This window comes from Rhinolophus sinicus, chromosome 15, assembly GCF_057876585.1.
Source record: "Rhinolophus sinicus isolate RSI-liver-muscle chromosome 15, RSI-T2T, whole genome shotgun sequence".
Lineage (NCBI taxonomy): Eukaryota > Metazoa > Chordata > Mammalia > Chiroptera > Rhinolophidae > Rhinolophus > Rhinolophus sinicus.
Window position 1 is genome coordinate 39852148 of NC_142515.1, and position 22759 is coordinate 39874906.

A 22759-nucleotide genomic window follows, 5' to 3' on the forward strand; every position below is an offset into this window, starting at 1 on the left:
GCTCCTTTTTTCCCACTGCTCTGCCTCACCTAAGCTAACAAGATTTTAGCAAAGACCTAATTATTCACAGCAGGTGAAGGGACACCTGACACCAAGATTGGTGGCTCAAAAGAGACTCCACCTTGTCATTTCCTCTGCCCCAGGCAGTCCCAAACCACACTACATTCCATTTGGCATACTCCATTGTCCTCTAGATTTTCTTGACCGTCTTACTTTTTATAAAACTTCTGGAATAACCATGTGAAAATTTCTTGGCTCTTCCATAATGAAAAATCTACAGTACTCCACACTGCCTAAGGGAATCTACAGTAGAACAATTCCCTCACTCTAGTGTAAAAGGGAACCTTTTCTCAGCCATTCCCACCCCACCTGACTCCACCCCACTCCAGTCTGAAATGCTTTTTTCATCTTTAACTCCTACTCATCCATCGCTGCCCAGGTAAAGTCTCACAAGCTCCGTGAACCTTGCCAGTCAAATTCACCCACATGCCACGTTCCTATTTTAACATTAATACACAAATGTTTACTCTTCATTCTGAGGTTTTGGTAACCAATTATACCTTGCCTCACACTGCTATGTCGTTCCTTTGTACCTCTCAGATCTTTTCAATTATTTGTTAATTCCATGAAAAGAAATAACCGTAATTTCTTTCTCCAGATACACTACCATGGTGCCGACAGTGCTACCCCGGAGTATACACTCAATAAATACTTTAATTGAGTCATTGAGTCTGGCCCTCAGCAAGTCTGGTCCCTGAAATAATTTAATAAGCATTTATTGAGCATTTATTGCTTCCCAGGTACTGCGTTAGACATCCAAGCTGTGCTTCTCAAACTCTTTGGGATTCAGGACTGACCAGTTTATTTTCTATTTCCAACCCACTGTGGTTAGTTTTGTAAAAATGTCACAGGAATGTCAAATTCCAATAAATGGTATTAATTGCTTACTTCTTATCTCTATATTTTTCTTGTCTCAGAGAAGTTATAAACAATTTAGGAACCCACATTTTGAGTAGCAGTACTTTGAAAGAACACAAAATTGAAAAAGCCCTGGACCCTGCTTGCTTGAGAGATTCACAATGTAATGAGTAGATAAAAATAAATAAATATCTGCATACATAAATAGAACCATAACATAGTATTTATACTATACAAAATATTTAACATTTTTTTAACATTCCTTACCCACAATGGTGTATAATTTATCTACAGAACAAATCAATGGAAGCTTCCTTCTCTTCCATTATTATCACTTTTAAATTATGGTTTTGTACGAAATTAAATAAAGGCCACCTACAGACTCTAGACCTCTCTACTGCGTTTCCCCGAAAATAAGTCTTAGCCAGACCATCATCTCTAATACACCTTTTGGAGCAAAAATTAATATAAGACCTGGTCTTATATCAATATAAGATCAGGTATTATATTATATTATATTATATTATATTATATTATATTATATTATATTATATTATATAAGACCCAGTCTTATATTAAAATAAGACCCAGTCTTATATGAATTTTTGCTCCAAAAGACGTATTAGAGCTGATCATCTGGCTAGGTCTTATTTTCAGGGAACCACAGTACCTGCTGAAATAATTTGTTCCCACTGGCAGTTTAAAAAAAAAATCACTTGACTTAACAAAATGCTCTTCTTAACAAAATCAACTAAACTTTCTTGCTTTCTCATATTTTTGACTGCCAGTAACCCACTCTGCCCATCACAGGGAAAACAAGTTAAATTCACAAATATCGTGTTGTTCTCCTCCTTTAAAGGCCTTCACTTAATAGATCATCTGAGCTTTGTGACGTGAATAAAAATGTTTCCCAATAAAAGTAACCTAGCTAAGTAGAAAAATCAATGTACTGAAATTTAGAACTGTTGCTTTCAAAGAATTAGGGTTCAACCAGGGGTTCAACTCTAGAGCTCAACAATACCTATTGTTTGGGAATTTGGCAAGAACTTATTTTTCTCCCCTTCATTTGATGTATTAACCTTTCTTCTCAAAGTACAGTTAGTTAAAAATGGAAACTCAGCACCAGAACATACAAAGTTGCAGATGCTTTCTGAAGTACGAGACTGGACCTAATTAGCTGATCCAGTTTTAAGGCCTACTGAATAACTGCAGTTGCCACTCAAGGACACCCAATTATCCTAGCTCACAGATCCAACAATGAAATAGATCTCCCTATGGCTTACATGGCACATGTATACAAGCTCTTTCAGTTCAGTAGGGTTTCCATTTGCTCTGCTGAAGACCATAAAGTTCTACTCAATTAACTTCTCCTTTCTGACTGCTCTGCTGATTCCTTGCCCAGCAGCCATGAAAATGTACAACTTTGGCTCAATTATAAAACCAGATCCCACAGTGGGAACCCATATCTAGATATCCCCACTCCTGGAATACAATCAGTTCAAATCAAGTGTCCAGCTGGTTTTGGGCATGGTATCCTCTTCCACATTAGAGCTCATTACAGGGATGTAAAGACCAATCTCTTTAATGATCTCCTTCTTAAATATTCAAAGCTGGGCATCTTCCAGTGCAATGTTTTTCAAACTGTTAAGTTGTGACCTACTACTGCATCTTGAAACTACATAGCAGCTACCAGCATTTTGTTGTTATTGTTGTTAGAGAAACAGAATGGAAAATGTCCTTATAGAAAGAGTTAAGTGTTATTCCATGAAACTTATTTAAATAAATCATGTATATATGTGTTTTTCTTACTGTTGTTCACAGTAAAAAAAAAAAAAATGTGAACAGCAATTCTATTAAATGACTTCCTTTGAGTTTCTCGTCTACTAGATTCTAAGTCCCAGAATTGTTCATTTGTGGTTGCCTAGATAATATGTAGATAATTTGTCCTTTCAATCATTTCTTTGTGAAATGATCAGGGTTGCTCCCTTTTTCTCTATTCAGACTTTTGCTCCCTCTATTGACCACAAACAAGAAAGTGTGGATGGTACTTCATAGCTCACCTCCTCTTCCACATTATCTCAATTACGCCTGACAATGCTGTGAAGTAGGAATTACCTTCGCACAAGAGGCTAAGGAATGGCCCAGGATTCCAAGGTGTAAAGCAGTGAATCCTGTTTAGTTTCTGCTCCACCAGACAAAGCCCACCAAAAAGTCTCTTCAGTCAACATTCCCAGAGGCTCACAAGAGAGGGAGAATAACTTCTTTCTTAGAATAACCATGGTGAAAGAAGTGTCCATGGAAGGTTCTTTTGTTTGACTTGGGGCAAATGAGAAGAGAAGCCTCAGACTGGTTATTAGGTCAAATGTAGTTGTGCCCAGACGGGGACTATCATTCACCCTGTAGTACCGTGTTCCCAGAAGGCAAGGTTGCAGAGGTACAGCCTGAAATCCTGGAGTATTTCTCAAAGCGTGTCCCCAGAACCACTTGCATTAGCACTACCTGGAGTACCTGATTGAAATAGCAGGCCCCACTAGATCAACTCTTTGAGGGTGGGGCCCAGGAATGTGAATTTTTAAACTACACTGCCCTTCCCCCACACATAACTAGTACGCTTCTAAAATGTTTAACACTGACATAAAGGTTTACAAAACCCGGACCAGCACTGGGCTGACTTCCACACCATCACCCATTCCACTTTGGGATAAAGCCTGGGAAACTGGATTTTTCCCAAGCCCCGATCCTCTTCCCTAGTTGATATCAATGATCAATTGGTTCAGAGAAGCATTGTTTCAGACGATAACTGACTCATTGATAACTAAACCAGAATTCATTGCTGGCCAGGCTTCATTTCAAACAGCATGTTAGCCAGGACAACATAGGAAATGACCGTGGAAGAATCATGGATGAAAGAGCACTGCAGATACAGAAAGGAAGTGCAAGGCTGTTCTGATCTTGGAAGACTGGGGAGAAAAAGAAACTGAATTGGTCCAGAGCTGCACAGAGAGTGCCAGGCCTGGGAATAACCAAGAAGAGAATAAAATCTGTCCTTGAGTTTCCCCCCAATTCCCCTTCCTTATGACTCTTGGAAGACCCCAGCTGGCCTAGTGGAACCCTATTAGGTTAAACGATCTGATAACATAATTTATAGTATTAATTATTAATAATTAATGTATTAATGACAACTTGAATACACTCCCAGGTGCCTCCTCTATGTATGTCACACCCCCACATTTACTGAGCACCTGCTATATCTGTGTATCAGGATAGGCACCCTGGTCCTGCTGGCTTTGGGGTAATGCCCAGAGAACTAAGGAAAACAGTTCATATTACTGAGGGGAGGGAAACATGTTATATTAGACAATGACTAGTTTTAAATGACCCTAGTCTGTGTTGAGTGACACCTATGAATCTTTTGGTATGTTTTAGATATGCTCCTAAGAGTTTTTAGATTAGCCAGATGGCATTTTAATTGTCACTCAGTGCTTTTTAAAATAAATCACTATCACTTCTTTGAAAACGATAACAGAATCTTATGCCATCCCTTGGGGAGGGGCCAAAGACAAGGTACCAGACTTTCTCCAGGATTTAACTATAAAAGCTTTACCCCAAAAATTGTCCATATGACACCTGGAACTAAGTGTCTCCATTTTGAAGCTGTTAAGGCTTCTGGCTGCCTCTAGCGATTTGGCTACACAGAGCTCAAGAGAAGCAGGCCCAGAAAGCACTTGGTGCTTGCTTGTAAGTGCAACAAAGAGAGGAGAGCAGTACCTGTGCACCTGAACCAGGAAGTCCCAGTCTCATCTTTGGCCCGCATCCTTTGGCAAGCATCTCTCCCCTCTCTCAGGATTTTAGAAAAAGCAAAGTTGTAGCACAATTAACAAGCAATCTCATTAACAGGATGCAGGTCCCAATTAGTATTTTATATTACATTTTCCAAACAACATCAACCATGGTTTGTTTGTTTGTTTGTTTGTTTTTAAGTAGCTCCACTTAAGTGAGCCCAAAGCTCAACACTAAGAGAGCAACATATATAGCACATCCAAACAATGTGGGAAACGAGGGCCTCAGAAGTCCTGCAGAATCTTATCCCTCCATCACTAAGTTATTGTGACAGTGATAAGACTTGAAACTCACAAAATACCTATTCCCATGTTTATTTGCCTTTTAGAGAACTTTATCATACAGCTCCCCAGTTATTGGGTTTTCTCTATTAAACTTGCAGCATTTTCTTAATGTAGTTAAGTATATAACACCTTATGTATCCCTTTTTCCTAAAAAGCTGTTTACTTCTATCAAAAGGTCCCAGAAGTAAACATTATACATTAGCCTAGAGAAAGATTGCTAAAGTATAGCTATTCCATACATATATGTACATATGTAAATTATATATTTTTTACATGTAGTATTAGCATAATATACTATCAATTTTTAACATATTTGTATAATATAGTATTAGGAAAACAGTAAGGACGGGATGACCAAAAATTTAAACTATGAACTATAAATATCTAATAAAAACGACTGTGCCTACTAGCCTTGATTGGAATATTACACTCCTTTATTCTATGCTTAAATGTTGTTTGTCACCACAATCAACACTTTAACCATTGGACAAGATGACTCATTCCTCCTATAGCCAGATCTTTGAGGTCAGAAGACAAAAATGACAAAGGGCGTGCAAGAAAAGTTTACTCTACTGTGTCTTAAAAATCTGTAGACAAGAGGGTGAGGATAAGTTTAGCCTGTTTATCACATGCTGGAATTCAACTCAAGTCATTTTACATCCATCTCCTATTTGTTGTAAATGTATACATCGCATTCCATGAAAACTGACACCAATGTTGGCAAAATACAACAAAGCTTCCTTTATCACATGTCAAATAGATTTTTTTTTTTTAATCTGAGCTCCAAGAACACATATATTGGAGCACTGAGCTTCTGCTAGCAATCAGCCTGTTTTAATATCTCTCCCGTAGCTGCCAAAAGGCTGATTTCAACCTGTGAAGATATCTGGGCTCCATTAGTCCCCAGGTCTCGCGCAGTCCTCCCAGCCCCAGATTACAGGAGACAATGCATCTAATACGAAGAGTGGCTGGGGACGGTAGAGGGTACCTTTACGATAGTTGCTTCCAGGGAAAGGCATGCAAGTCTTATTTTAATGGCAAAAATCACTTACTCTGTTACAGCGGTGCTGCTGAAGGAATTATCCTGAAGGCTGAAACAGAAACAAGAAAACATCAGCCAAGCCCGGCGTGGGAGCCGTCTCCCTGATCGCTCTCGGGGAGTTAGAGCACATACACAAACATGGCATTGCAAGGCAATCTCAGGGCTCGCCCGGCACGCTCGCTCTACCTTGGGCTGCTGTCTGCACATGCTCGTAACGACACCCCCCAGCAGGGGCCCAGCCGCACAGCGAACCACAAAGCCCGGCAGCCAGCGAGGCTGCGGGGACAGAGCTGGGAGGGGCGGGGCACGCGCCGGGGCCGGGACCCTGGGATCCCAGCAAGGAGCACCTGGAGAGTTACCGCGCGACCCCAACCTTGCCAGCCCCGGGACACGTTTAATCCAGGCCTCTCGGTGCCAGCCACCGCCGGGGCTGGCAATAGGAAAGCCCAACTGTTTCTGCCTAGGTACCGAAATCCCTGAGGACTGCTTTCTTCCAGACGTCTCCTACCGATTTTACAGAGCTACCCCCTCTAGAGATGGAAGCTCGCAGAGATTCACCCATCGTTCAGAAAAAAAAAGAAAGAAAAAAGCTGGGAGGGAACGAAAAGGGGGAGGGGACATAACTGCTGTTTTTTGTTTTAATTTTTTGTTTGTGTGTTGTTTGATATGGCCAGGAAAAGAAGAGCCTCTGAAGGAGGGTTTGCTGCATCACACCCAATCTGTGTGCAATCTGTTATTTCAATCCATAAGAGGAAGCGCCCAGGCCGGGATCACAGAGCTGTGAATGAGCCCACGCAGGGCGAGTGGAGAATTTATTCCAGGCATTAACTAACTAGTGACTGAAGAGGACCATGCAAGAGGTGAGACGTCCTTCGCCTGAGCTCCGCTCCCAAGCACCTTTACAAAGGATGAGCGATCCAATCCACAAATGCTATCCTTTTACTATTTTTAAATTAAATTTATTGGGGTGACAATGGTTAGTAAAATTACATAGGTTTCAGGTGTACAATTTTGTAATACATCATCTATATATCACATTGTGTGTTCACCACCCAGAATCAGTTCTCCTTCCATTACCATATATTTGACCCCCCCTTATCCTCTTCTACTATCCCTTTTAAATAAAGGCAGCCCAGTTGGGGGAAGGGAAGGCTGTCAGCCTTGCTTCACCCTGGGAATATTTGTCCTGCCCTCTTTCCATTGTTCATTTCTCCTGCCAGCTTGACCTTGATACAAAATGAACAGTAATCTGTGAAAGACACTTATTTTGAATTAAGAAGATCCCTTCCCCGCTTTTTAATCTTTCCAGTCCCACAAGCAGCTAAAATGATGATTTTTATTCCAAACTATATACCGGATGAGATAATTTATAACAACAAAAAACCCTCAAATTTTTATTTTCAGATAATTAGAAAAAATACCCAAACCTCTATAATAAGGGGAAACACATGACCTTTCAGTGTGACACTGAGACATTGTTTCAGAGGTCCACCCAAGGACTGCTTAATTATCTTGGAAAATGTGTTTGACTTTGCTATTCACTGTTGGTTAGATCCCAGACACTGTGGAGTTACAGGTTCACTTGCAGTTTTTGTCCAAACTGTACAACTTTAACCAATTTTGTGTCTAACCTACCAATCTGATACTAATATTCTTTCCAAATGCTTGTAAGTGTCCAGATCTTCAAAATGCTCTTGGAACTAAGGGAACTAAGAGCATCACCATCTTACAGTTTCCTTCATTAATTAGTAAATAGATCTCTGATGTGAGCCTACGTTTGTATGAGAGTCATGTTTCACTTTTTTAAGTTATACTTTGAAAAATCAAAGTTGAGTTTTCAAAAAAATAAAACAGGTTTCATTAAAGTCCTTTGCAATTTTACTTTCCTCTCTTGGAATCTGTTTTTAAAGTAGCTGAATAAAAGCCTAATGTGGTCTTAGACCTAAACTTTATTGACTGAAGTTTAGACATACTCACCTGTTGAATGATTTAAAATAATGTAGAATACCTGAACTACCTACAGCGTCATCTGAGCTAGGTTCAGGAGTGTCAGGCATGACCTCTTCTTTATATACGTGTGTTCATTATTTAGCCATCACAAAGTGAGGTCTCTTCTTTCTATTTTATTGAGGCTGATAAAAGGCAAGTCTATATTCAGCATTCTTGGATCTAAAGATTCCAAGGTAACCAGTTTTCAGAAACTTCTTTTACTCATTGTCTATGTTACTGATTTTAAATGCCCTGATGCAGAGAGAGAGAGCATACTTTTCTCATTTAAGTGTTCCCAGTGACCCACTTGGGATGGAAAAATGTAATGCTTTCAACTTTGAAACAGGACTTGGACAAGTACATGAAATAATGTGGTCCCTTTGAAAATAACATGAAATAACAACTATATAAAATAAATGCAGGTATTCAATAATGTCCACAGGAGGGGAAAAAGAATTCTCAGCAGCTCATGAATAGTATAGACCAAACTTAGAATTTAGGTAATATTCATATGTAATGAAAATAATTTGTTGATATAACTTATTACCATTAAAAAAAAATGTCCCATGGGGAAAAAAAACAGTTACTTGGTAATATGTAAAAAAATCAACTATTTTAATTTTTACTCCTCCACCAATTTTCCTGACATTATTATTTTCATATTAAATCAGGTTTAGACATTATCTTTATGGTATCCAGGGTCTTGTTTTGTTTTGTTTTGTTTTGTTTTGTTTTGTTTTGATAATCTGTACTATTCAACTTGGAACAGGACAATATTGATGAATAATCATATAACATCTGGTTATTTTAAAGACCCTGTTTGACTAAATAGCAGTTCAAGGTGAGTTCAAAAAGAGAAGCAGAAAAACGAATATTGGGGTTCTGGAAGAAGTTCTAGACCAGTGTTTCCCAAAGTGTCCTCAGGAATTCTAGTCTCCCAGATGGTCCAAGAACAGAAAAAGAAAAAGAGTTACATGGTCAAAAATAAGTTTTTGAAAGGATGTATATTATAAATTTACAATGCACGCTAGGCAGCAAAGAAACATGTTTCATTATGTTTTAATCAGTGTTTCTCAAACTCATTGAAGACCAAAACAGTTTTTTTGTTAAATATATTAACATCATGTTGAACTGGGAATTTTGAGAAAAAGAGTCCCTATATGTCAGGGGGAAAATGAAAAATAGATTAACTGAATAATCATTTTCAGTTGAATAAATCAATGATTATTCATTGAACAAATGAATGAATAAACAAATGCTGATACATGCTTGTCACTATTCCATAGCTATGAACAAGACAGACACAGTTTTGTAATCATGTTTTCACAATAATTGTGTATGTATGTATATATGTATGTATATGACATATAATTTCTATATATAATATGTGACCCTCTTTTATGCAATACAAATAGAATAAGAGAAAATGAAGATGCTAGATATATAGTTAATTTACTTACATGATAAAAGTTTCAGTGTTTTAGTTTACCTATCAGCACTCCTAAAACAAATCTAAATTTCATATTTAATAACAATAGTCTCTTTATTATAATTGAATTTTGTTTTACTCTAATGTATTGACTTGGCTATATGTAAAATATAAAGCAATAATGTAGTAGTCAAGAAAGAAATTTCTAGAGTTGCCAGGGTTCAAGACCCACCACTTACTAGTTGTTTGAACTTGGTCAACCACTCCATGCTTAAGTTTTCTCACCCGTTAAATGGAGATAATAATAACCCATCTCGTGGATTCTAGTGAAGATTAAATGACATGACTGAAAACAACAACAAAAAGTCAATAAATATGATTATCACTATTATCTCCATTATTATAATAAATAAGAACGTATAAACATAAAGTTTAGAACAGGATGAACAAAGTGCGTGCTTAGGTAATAAGCTTACAGATGATATTTTCTTTCTATTTCCCATAATGTCACAGTGTTTACCTACCCGTTTCCCCCAAAATAAGACCTAGCTGGACAGTCAGCTCTAATGCACCTTTTGGAGCAAAAATTAATATAAGACCCGGTATGATATTATATTATATCATATTATATTATATCATATCACATCAAATTATATTACATTACATTATATTATATTATATTACATTACATTAAAGACCGGGTCTTATACTATAGTAAAATAAGACCAGGTCTTATATTAATTTTTGCTCCAAAAGACACATTAGAGCTGATTGTCCAGCTAGGTCTTATTTTCGGGGAAACACAGTAGTTGTTTTTCTTTTCAGAACAATAAAAATGAAAACTTTACTAAAAGTAGATGGGTGACTCTTAAAATAAAACGAGCTCAATCCAGAATGGCTCACTTTACAACTCTTTGATTTAAAATACTCACACATCCCTGGAGGAACATCCAATTCTGAGAAATCACTTTCTGCAAGATGCTGTGGCAAGGAGCCAAAATCTTTACAATGCCAGGAAGTCAACAGAGGCCTGCTCTACTGGTCTGGACACAGTAACTTGTAACTTCCTGCCAGGAGCCTTGGGAATGACCAGGCTTCCCTGTGGAAAAAGGAGACTCTTGCCTAAAAAGATAATTTTCCAGAAAGAAAACTATCCTTGACTCTGTCCTCTAATCCTTTCCCAGACCAGCCCCAATACCTGACTTCCATAACTGGAAAGCCCTCATTATTTGAGTGGTCAATATTTGAGCTCCTAAAGATTCAAAGATGCACAAAGAAGTAAAGTTGTGTCACCAAAAATATAAACTGATGGAAAACTGGTTATGATGTTGGTCTTCATTCAAACATCCCTCTTAAATTAATGTTAGTGTATAGCAAGTCTCTGACAATCTCTCTGATTTCTGACAACAAAACACAGATATAATATAAATTGATTGCTAAATGAAATTTCAATTTTGGGGACAGATTCAGGATTTCATAAAGTCAATGGGAGTGATGTTGTAGACCAGCTTAAAACACATTCAAAACCAATGACAAGCGAGGTTTTGGAAGTAACAACCAAAGAATAAGAAATTGATAAGGATGGTGACATATCAATTCTAAAGGTGATGAATTAAATATCAAAGGATTAAAAGTGGACCTTGGAAAATTTTATGAAGCCCTTAATTAATTTTGTAAATCTTACTGTTTTATAATTATTTAGCAAGTACCAAATGTGAAGTGAAGGTTATCATTTTGAGCTAAACTATAAATTTTTTTCAGAAAAATTATGTGTGTGTGTGTGTGTGTGTGTGTGTGTGTGTGTGCATGTGGTGAGAGAGAGAGAGAGAGACAGACAGACAGAGAGATATATGTATCCCCTCCAACGGAGATGGTTTATTTATTCTTTAATGTTTCTAAGAATTAGCTATTACAATCATATCCATAATACAAATTAATAACATTTTTATAATTTCTTTACTATTTACCATGACCTACCAGGCCCTATGTGCTCTGGCCCTGGAGACAACTCTGAACTAATCTCCAACCATACTGGCCTCGCTGCTGTTGTTGCAACAGGTGAACTTGATCCATCCCTAGAACTGTTGCACTTGCTCTTCCCTTTGCTGAGAATACCACCCCCAGACCTGTTCACTTGAGGTTCCTCAGGAAAATGTCCCTGCCCACACTCCCTAAGGTAGCAGCTCCCATCACTTTATTCTACTTTATTTTCTTTGTAGGACATGTCACTACCGGATATTTAATATGTGTTCATCTATTTGTATTATAATTGCCTCCTGCACTACAATGGGAGCTCTTTGAGGATAAAGATGTGTGGGTCTTATTCACTACTGTATTCTCAGGGATGAACGTGGTACCTACCTTGGGAGATACTTAGTAAATATTTGTAAAATGAAATGAATAAGTGAATATTTAGTTCCATTGTTTTTTCTTGATAAAACTATTCATCCCTTGTTTTTTCTACTTACTTTGAAATACTAGCTCCTGTTTTAAGTGCCTCATTTTAAGTGGGCTTTTTCCAAGACAAGTATCTTCAGATAATGAGGCTTTCTTTTATTAGACATTACTTCTTTTGCTTTGTGGGAATAACAAACAAATATGCTATTATGCCAACTTAGTTGATGATACTGGCTCCCCAAAACATTGCTTCTGAGGTTTGGTCCCAAACCAGCCAAAAAGAGCACTGGAATTGACCGATCAGCAGTGTTTGCTATGGGACAGGATGGGGGCATGGAAAAAGAATTATGGACCTGGAGCACCCTGTTAAAGCCAAAGTTTTCTTGGGAAAAACGTACATTTCATTATTAACACTTTCATTTGAATTAATTTTCAGATAACCCAAATAGATCTTCCTATTGATGTGATTGTTAGGAACTTCCGGAGTTATCTGCTCTAATTCTTTTTGAATACCTAAACATGTGCCAAGACACCCCCAACTGCTGCTTGAAATCTTCAGGGACCAGAAATTCACATCTCACAGATTCATTTATTAGACTCCACTCATTCTTGAAAAAATGTTTTCCACTTGGGCCTCCCCTGCCTCTTGTTACTTCCACCAGCGGCTGAATGGCCCTAAGAATTATCTACTTCATCTTCTGATCTTCTGGCCAAGTAATCCCAGCTCCTTCAGTAAATGATCACATGACATGTCTTAGAATCCCTTCAGCATCCTTCTTGGTTGTATAGCACTGGATAAAGTGTGATAATGTTCTCTTGACAGTGAAGCTGCTACACTGGACATATTACTCTAGGTATGGTTTGCAATAAAGAGTGAAATGGGATTTGCACCTCCTTCCTTACATTATACTCTTGGTTATCATCCAAGACCATTGTGAGTGGTTTTGGCAGTTCCATCCCACTGGAGACTGAGATTGTTGGAATCAACTGCTACTCCCCATCTATAGCTGTGCCATGGAGGAGTGCAATTACTTTATTGAACCTAAGTCCCAGCTTTGCATATATTCCCATGAAGTCCTATGTTGTTTGATCGGACATTTTATGCTATTAAATCCAACCTTTCAGATATTTCAGAATATATATTTTAACAAAACGATTATGTTAGTTATCACTCCACTTTCTTACCAGTACTCTGTGGCTACAGTCCTCCCCCAAACTTGGAGCATCCAATAAATATACTCAATGCATAAGTTCTTTCCTTATATAATCAGGGGAAATGTATTAAAGAATTATTTAATATATTCAAACTTAGAAGATTCGAAATGATTTTACCTTAGGGGTGATAAGTGGGAAGAGAAGAAATGCGAAAAAGGACTTGGGCCAAATATTGGGGATGCTGCTAGGGTGAGAGATAGCAAAGCGGGGGGACCCAGGGTTACCAGGTGGCAGGTTGAAGGCACGAATCAATTCGAGGAGGGAATATCCTCTTCAGCACGCTCTTCCTTCCAGCAAAGTGGTGCCGCTGAAGCTCTAGTCAAACACAGATAGCCATTTAGTGAGTCATCCAGTTGAACAAGGACAGCCTCACACTTCCTTGGGCTCGTAAGCAGAACACATCCAAGATACCTGGGGCCGCCTCAGCAAAGCCTCCTCTGTTCTATGAAGAGGAAAAGGTATTTTTCTCCCCCATTAGTTCCTCCTACAGCTTCAGAATGTTTTTGTTTTTGTTTAAGTTTTTATTCTGACTCCCACTGTTCCATTTAACTACTTCTCTGTTTTTAAATCTTGATAGCATTGTGTTATCTAAGATTGGCCCAGATCAATCTGTCCACATTTCAGCTGGCAATCACCTTACATACATGCCTTTGCTCCTAACATCTCATTCCGCGTCTCCTTAAAATTCTCAATCCATGGACGTTGTTCTGGTTACCTATTGTCTGAATGGCTTAAAACAACATTTCATTTTGCTCTTGATCTTGAGAGGTAGGAATTTTGGAAGACTTCAACTGGGCAGTTCATCTCTGATTCGTGTGGTATCAGCTGGGGCATGTGGGGCTGGAGGATCACCTTCCAAGACGGCTTCTTCGCTCATATAGCCAGTAAGTCAGTGCTCCTGGACCTCTCTCTCCACACAGCATATTATCCTTCAGGGCCACTCCCTGTGGCTTGAACTTCTCACAGCATAGTGGTCTCAGGGCAATCTATCTTCCTACACGGCAGCTAACTTCCAAGAGACCAAGACAGAAGCTGCCAGTCCACTTAAATGTTTGGCATAACATCACTTCTGCCATACTCTGTTGGTCAAACCAGATATGAGCCAGCTCAGATTCAAGGAAGGGCAGGATAATAGGACTACCTCTTAATGGGAGGGGTATCAAAGAATTTGTTACCATCTTTAGTGTGCCATAGACATTTACATTGATGCATCTCGGAATAATTATTTTTGGTTTCCTTATCCTGAGAGTCATGACAGCAGATAATTATACTTCTCATTTCAATGGACTATTAATCTATGCTTTTTAGCTAGCTAGATAGATAGATAGATAGATAGATGATAGATAGATAGATAGATAGATAGATAGATAGATAGATAGATAGATACACAGATAGAAGAAGATACAGCTATTAAGAAGAGAGGTAAGATTTCTGCTATTCGCAAGAAACAAAAAGTCTGGCTACTTAATTTAGCTAATTCAAGGAACAATCCTTGACAGTGCTGTTTCAACACTCTGACATGACGTGATTAACTGTGAGGTATATTGCAACTTTCAAGTCCTTTGTCAAATACTGACATTTGTGAATAATGCAATTTCTAAATAATAAATTAGAACAAATGCAAGTTTTTTGTATGACAGCATCATCCTCTCTCACATGCATTCCTAATTGCATTCTTCCATGGAGAGTAAGGGGTGGAGTTGCTGCCGCTCTTCCACTGGGAACAGCTCATAACCCTGGCACACTGATGGGAAAATTCCACACCACAGCCATCATCCATCTTGTATGGCTAGGAGGAGAAAAAAAGAAAAAGAAAGATTAAGAACTCCTTGCTTAGAGCATGTTGCTAATGAACCCAGTATTAGCTAGCTAGACGAAAACTGGGTAAAATCCAAATATGAAGCAATTTTGAAGTTGATTTTGCTCAGTAGCAATAGAGAAAAATCGTATAGTTTTTGTCCTCCCTCTCCTCTTCTGCCTTGACCTTCTCTCTTTTGCCTTTCTCTCTTCTTTCCCCAGCCCTTTTACCTCAGTGGGCTCACAAGTGGAAGCTAATGAAACTTAGTGAAATGTTTATCAGCCACCAATCATACTGGAAAAATAACTCAAAAGTCATACGTTGCTAAACTTGGGCAGGAATACTGCTTACTGAGACTGAAAAGAGCAGATGTATTTATAGTTACAAAAGCATAATGTCTCACTCCACAACTATTTCTAGTTACTAAGTGTATATTAGTATAAAATAAAATTTGCCCTTATCACCTCGAGGCAATGATTTAGCTCCATTTTCCGTGGCCCTTGTGAGCTGCTCATCATTTGTAGGTGTTTATGCACATCCAGAGAAAGCCAGTTGCCCTTGGCCCTGGAGCAGTGAGGGCTGCTGCGGTTCTATATTTGGTATCAATCCCTTGGTGCAGAATTCAACTCAGATCACTGCTGAGCCTGTTGTCACTGAGCTTGACTTTGCACAGAAACCAACTAACTTCTTTAAAGGTCCTGAAGAAATCATTAAAAAGTCATGGGTGATATTGTAACTTTCAACTAAAATGGTGACTAGCAAGTCCTAGAGCCTATAGGACATACATTGCTGCCACAAAACTGATCAGAAATGGTCAATCTAGTGAGCAAAAATAGAATATTCAGAATCAACTTAAAAAGAAAGATAACTTTTTAAATGTAAATCATACATTAGAGATACTTTTTATCTAATAACTAACGTACTGAAAGCTCAAAAGCCTAGAGAGCAGCATAATATATGAAAACATACAGACAGGGACTTCTGGGGCCCGGAAGCTGCCTCGGTGCTACCATTAACATATTCGACCTTGTATAGTGAGTGGCTAAATTTTTCCAAACCTCAGTGTCCTAAATTATGAGGCAGCTAGATCTGATTGCCATTAGTGGCTTTGCCGGCTTTAAAATTCTGTGGTTTGGGGGAAATGTAAAAATAAATGTACATGGTCCATTTTTGGAAGGGGGGAGGAGGAGGGAGAAAGAAAGAAGGAAGGAAAGAGGGAAAGAGGGAAGGAGAGAGGGAGGGAGGGAAAGAGGAGGAAAAGAAAAAAAGGAAAGAAGAGAAAAAGAAAAACTATATACTGGGGGAAAACTTAGAAGTTAAAACTCTATCTAGGCAATGATCACATCAACATAATTAATGACTTAATGAAAGGGGTGAAGAATTGGCCAGTGGTTAAGTATTTGAATTGACAGTATTACAATACTTTTAAACATTGATTGGCTTGTTTTATAGATGGTTGACTTATGGGTTCTACTTGTGAACTTCTAAGAAGCCTCAATAACCCAATTGGAAAATTGTGTACTATTTTGGGGACTAGAATAGGATTATTTCAATACTGTTTGCCTCTGTTTTCCACTGAAAGTGACTTACATTTCTGCTTCATTATGGGGAAATTGGCTTCTGTGGTCCAGCCTGGCTACCTGTGACTCTATCATTCATGAAGTTGTTTCAATGGGAGGCAGTCCCATCCCACTGCCATCATAATCACTGAAGGTCTGGGAGTAGAAGTGGAAGAAGAGAAGAGTTTAGAGGGTACTGAGGTCAGGGAGAAGGGTCAGAAGGAGAAAATTAAGGATTATGAAATGCATCAAAGGAAGTCAGGAAACGGCAGGCAAAGTATGTGTAGCTATTAAGAGGCAATAGAGGTTTCTGGATTTCCAATCATTCCGTGGCATTCTCCCAACTGCCTGGCTCCTATGATGTTTCATACACTGAGGAGCCCCTGTCTTATCTATTTTTTTTATCCACCCTCTTTCTACCATGATGAGAAATAACACAGTGGAAGAGGGTTCACTTTATACTCTCCAAGCACTCGAGTGGACACCACCAACAATGGATAGCATGCTCATAATAACAGTGTTAGAGCCTGTGGTCTGCCTTTCACGAGTGGGCAATGGGGCTTTGTTGTGCTGTATATTGGGTTGGGAATTTCATGTCCGCACTCCTCAAATTGAAGGAGACCATGTGGCAGGGCTACAGGAAGCTGATACCAGGGCTACATTTTCTAGTCTACTTATTACATTGTCTTGAGTTGTCATCGCTCACTCAGCAGCTCCTTTTCTTGGCCTTCCGCCCACCTAGGTTTCAACTGAAGGATTTTTGTGTGCGTTTTTTAACGTTTCCAGTATATACAAAAGTAGAGTGACGAGTATAATAAATCCATATGCCTATCACCAGCTTCATTAATTGTCAGTATTCAGTCATACTTCTTTGCCAAAGGCTGGCTCCCCCAAAATATCATCAAAACAGCCTATTGATAAGGTAAAGTTGAGTTTGTTCTTACCTGAAAATACTACATCATCAGAGTTTAATACTTTTTTAAAATGAAGATAGCAAAGTTGGAGTATATATGAGATTTTGGAGTCTGGTTTCAGGTGAATCTCCCAATGGGAGGAGGGTGTGATGAGGATTAAGCAAGGACATGATATAATAATTTATGATGCATGGGCACAGCAGGGTGAGGATTTAGAAGCAAAGGGTTCAAAGAGTCTTGCGGCATAAACAGTGACCTCTGCTATCTATTGAAGAGTTGAATAGTTTGATGTTCATTTAAATGAGCTTTATGGGAATTTCCTGAAACAATCAATTTATCTACAATTTTTATCTTCCTGAGCAAGGGTACCATGGAATAGTGAAATCAAATTGATGAAGGCAGTGGAATAATAAAGTTATACTGGAGAAGCAGCCGAATAGTAGTCATGTTAATATACACAGTAGTTCAGTGGATGTATAGCGTTTGAGTTTCCAATGTCATCTGTACCCTACTCATTTCTATTGTTGTTACTTGCTAGAGTATTTTAAATGATTGCTTATTTTTTAAAGTTGCCATCTATTCAGCTCGCATTCACAGTCTGTAATTAGGTAGCCTCTAATAACCAAAAGCCGCATACGTGCAATTTTTAAAACTTTTTTCAGTTGTTCTGTTGTGAGCTTTATTAGGAAAGCCAAGGACATAATTCTCCTCTAGGAATTCACTGTTACATTCTGGAATAAAAAATGGCCAGGACTATTCAGAATCTCAAGAGCTCTGAACAGAGACAACAGCCGGTCTAAACCGTGATAACAGGAGCAGAGAGAACCAACAAGTACAAATTCAATGGGGGCTTTGTGCGGAGCATGTTGGGTGAAGTCAGCTCCTTTTTAGTAAATTAAGCCATTCTTCTGTAGGAAAAAAACTGCATAAATAAAATATATTGTGGGTTTGGACATCTACTTCATTAGAGTTCTGGTAAAAATATAAGTGTAGTCAGGCTACAAATATTAATTGAACACGTTTAAATGCAGGGTAAGAAGGGACTGTGCAGAAGGGAAACGCCGTTTCTGGGTTTTTGAGAAAAGCCTGCCTTGGTGGAAAACTAACCACCTTTGGAGCCAGCTCTGGATGAGAATCAATTTTGAAGAAATTACTTAACATCTAATTTAATGGTTCTAAGTTTCAAATTCTACTGTAAACAATCTTGGAAGCTTCTAAGGATGTGAAGAAATATGTACACATATCAGCTGGCATGTAGAATTTGTTTCAATAGCAATTTCTGCCCTTGAGGAGCCTGTTAAAGGCCAAGAGTAGGAGGGAAGCCCAGCAGGTCATGATGGGGTCTGACAGGAACCCCAATACTATGTATGACTGTATTCTGTGCATCTGTGAATACTTCTGTATAAGATTAGAGCCATGTTTCAGGAGTATGAATTTGACAGCCAGTATCACCCTTAGACTTGGGCAAGGGGAGGCTTTGGGCTAGGCCTGTGTTTTAAAGGAATGTTAGCGAACACATGGTGACACATGGGTCCTTGGGGACCTGGTGCTCAGCACTGACTAACCAGCAGTTAAACATTCACGCCTCTGACACCACTTCAGACTCAGAGCAACACTTCTACACATCTCTTGCCTTATATTTCTTGAGAAGAAAAGAAACTGTGTCCAAAGGCCCTGGTAGTTTGGGTGTTTTTCCACAGACACTACTCCAGAGTACTGGACAGATTTGAGTGACAGAATAGCTTGAGTAGGAGAAAAGACAAATTAGTTAACCCATCAATCCTTCCTCAAAGATACCTCGAATGCACTACTAGACTCTTGCGTAACAAAGTATTTCCCAGGAGTGTCGAGCACCCATTTTTGTCTCTTTCTTATTCCTAATTCTAGAGACACTCGCAAATTAGTGAGGTCTTGGTAGCTGAGGAATATTTTAAAACATGAAAATTCATGTAACTTCAATAAATATCAGGCTAAACCATATAATATTGTCCCTTTTTTGGTAGATTGACCTGCATGGTATACACACACACACACACACACACACACACACACACGCACAAACACACACCTCTTTCTAAAGACATGCATACATTCATGGTAGCAATTCATTATTTTACTGTATGGATCTAAAAGTGCTTTAAGATAGGATGAAAATTAAGGAAAAAGTGTTATAGATTTATATAACAAAATTAAAGTATCTTGTAATATTTATGTGATCATATTTTACCATATGTGATCCTATTACAGTGTTTGAACATGGTATATAAATTCATGACTTGATGTGATATATAAAGTTTACGATTATTTCCAAATTGAAATATTGCTGTAAGTGGTTTTTTTTTGGACTATTCAAATTGCTAATGCTTTAGAAGAATGAAGCTTCTCTGAAATTAAATTAATAAAAACACTATCTAAAAACCACAATAACTCAACAAGATGGCATTGCTGAGAAGAGACCACAGATTATTTGAAAATATTGATTATAACAACATAAGTAATTGTTTTGCTAAAGCAAAAGCAAGGAACATAAATTTTATGGGATGAATATAAAATAATTTATAAATTATGCAGGTCTTTATTACTCCTCCAAATATCATTAGCCCATTCAGAAAACAACCATATGTGCAAACATAATTAAATTCAGTCATATTTGGCATTTTGCCAGATTTAAGAAAATTAAAACTGTAAGTTTTAGGATATTCTTGATTTATTATTATGAGATATATTTGCCACAATAGGAAGATAGAATGAATTTTACATAACAGTGTGTTAACTTGTTTTATTACTTTTAAATATCTGTATTCTTGCTCCAGTTCCCTCACATGTTAGGAGCAGGTCTCTTTCTAGCAATATCTTTATTCATTAATTACAATTAGTCATTGGCATCTATGGTGTGCCAAGCAGATTAGAGAGAATAAATATTTAAAGGTGATTACACCATAAAAGATACTGCTGCAAGAGTCTTCAACTCAAAAACCCAAAGAGGCCAGGCAGGTGTCATAAGCCAGCAAAGTAGGTGGGAAAGTAAAATAGGGCGTGGTGGTGATTGTGATGAACGGGGTAGTTTATGTTCTCCCTAAAGGAGACATCTATTGCTCAGCTGCAGCCCACTGCTGCCATGAGAGAAAGTGGTCAAAGATGGCCAGATATGCTTTTTTAAAAAGTTAGGGATATGGATTTTTTAATATAAAATGTCTCCATTGGAAATGTCTCCTCTTCCTCCCACTGCTTCTCCCCCCTTCTCATACCTCCTTTTACTTTCCTCTTCTTCCCTCCCTTCCCCTCTCCTCTCCTGTCTCTCTCCAATTAGGCTTTCTCTGTTCCCTTGTGGAAATATGGCTGCCACACACATTGTCATTTCACTTACACTTAGAAACTAGCCAAGGAGAGAAAAGTCTCTCCACATCACCTATGTATGAACAGGGAGAGGAGTTAGTGCCTAGAGAATGTGGTTTGGAATTAATCACATAAATGTATCTTCCACAGGATGATGGCAAATTGATCCAAGATTGAACTGCCTTGAGAAGACATATTGGGATAAAAAAAAAAAATCAAAGGAATTTTTTGCACCCAAATGACCAAATATTTCCTATTTCTCAAGTGTACTATTTTATACCAAAGTTATAAAACTTATCAACCTCATACACTCTCACATTGAAATAACAAAAGCCAACTTAAGATATTAATAATGATTACTCATATATGAGTATGTATATAATCTATGGTATAATCTAATTATAATTGTTGCTTATCCTCAGACCTGATAATAATTATCTGAGAAGATGTATTCTTGATGTTGATACCTGGCAGAGTTCAGTACATTTAGAACTAGATTCTGAGTGCAAACACATTTACTCCCACACAAACGCAATGGGATAGAAAGGAACTGGGGCAAGAAGCAAAGGTGCTAAGAGAATCATCACAAAGAACACAGCAAGAGAATTGGCAAGCTAGATATCATTGGTCTTACAATGTAGACACAAAAGATTGAACAGGACAGGAGAACAACATTTTGCTTAATGTTCCAACAAATGACCTTTCCAAATCTATTTCCCCAATTTCTTCTCTAATATCTTTATTTTCATTCCTTTACTCTAAGCAGGTCCTTCTAGGAGATCAGACATTTAAAATGTCAAGTAATATTTAAGAAAGCAATATTTTAACATGAAATATCAATTTGTGGAATTACTCACCAGGAATTACAGTGACATCTTGAAATGTATGTCCAAATGACCGGCCCTGCTTTAAACAAAAAGTATATAGACTCAGAAAGCAGGAGTATCATTGTCTCCCTAATCTTCTCCAGTAATTCATTTGTCAGTCTGCCTTATCCCCTTCAGTAAATCAGGAGGTTTTCCCATATATCTGACATAAATCTATCTTGCCGCGAGTTTACAAGGATTTCTGTGTTTGGCTTTAACTGTAGGTGGAGTCTAGCCTCTCAACATTTTGTAACACACCTTTGCTAGGTGTGTTCTAAGACTATGTAATCAGCAAATGTTATAGCTGTAAAGTCTGAACGTCCCCTGGGTTAAAAAGCTAATAACTGGCAAAGCCTGAGCTTGAATTCAGAATTCCTTAGATTTAATACCTTCCTACTCTTTCACACAGAATTTTCTAGTAAGAGTGATAGACCCTTATGATGGTTAATTTTCTATGTCAATATGACTGGGCCACAGGATGTCCAGATATTTGGCTAAACATTATTCTGTACTTCTGGGAGGATGTTTTTGGATAAGATTAACATTTAAATTTGTAGACTTTAACATTAGAGGAGATATTTTAATCAGTACAGTAACCAGATGCCTTCCATAATGTGGGTGGGCTTTCTCCTAATCAGTTGAAGACCTAAATAAAACAAAAGACAGGCCCTCCCCCAAGTAGAAGAGAATTTTCTACCTGATTGCCTTCAGACTTCATTTGTGACATTAGTTCTTTCTGCCTGACTCATGTTCTACCAGCACACTTGCAGATTGTGGACTCACCAGCCTCCGTGATGGTATAAGCCAATTTCTTAGAATAAATCTCTGCACATATGAGTATGTGTATATGTATGTGTGTATATCTATACATATGTGCATACATATATACATATATACACACTTAATATATGTATATATACATACGTATATGTGTATATGTATATATACATGTATTACATGTGTGTTTGTGCCTGTGTGTGTGCATATATATGTGTATACAAAATATATATACAAAATATATATCTATACAAAATATATATATACACAAAAACATATACAAATATATATATATACACATATATATGTGTATACATATATATATTTCTGTTGGTTCTGTTTCCATGGAGAACACTGACTAAAACAACCCTCTTTCCCTAAATGTTTCTGAATAG

The 22759-nt window shown here is 38.0% G+C and overlaps 1 protein-coding gene across 6 annotated transcripts in view; it reads right to left on the bottom strand.

The window, feature by feature from the left end:
• The window catches only part of FAM13C (family with sequence similarity 13 member C), a 110204-nt gene extending 103604 nt beyond the window's left edge, over positions 1 to 6600 (bottom strand). For 4 of the 6 annotated variants that reach the window (XM_088791993.1, XM_088791989.1, XM_088791988.1 and 1 more), the window contains exon 1: positions 6095 to 6225. In XM_088791993.1, coding sequence (XP_088648119.1) covers positions 6095 to 6156 — 62 coding nt within the window. In that variant the 5' untranslated portion in view covers positions 6157 to 6225. Of the gene's footprint in view, positions 1 to 6094; positions 6226 to 6270; positions 6405 to 6552 lie in introns of those variants that run through there. The other 2 variants (XM_088791991.1, XM_074339443.2) reach the window with 2 other exon arrangements.
• Positions 6601 to 22759: the final 16159 nt, after the last annotated feature.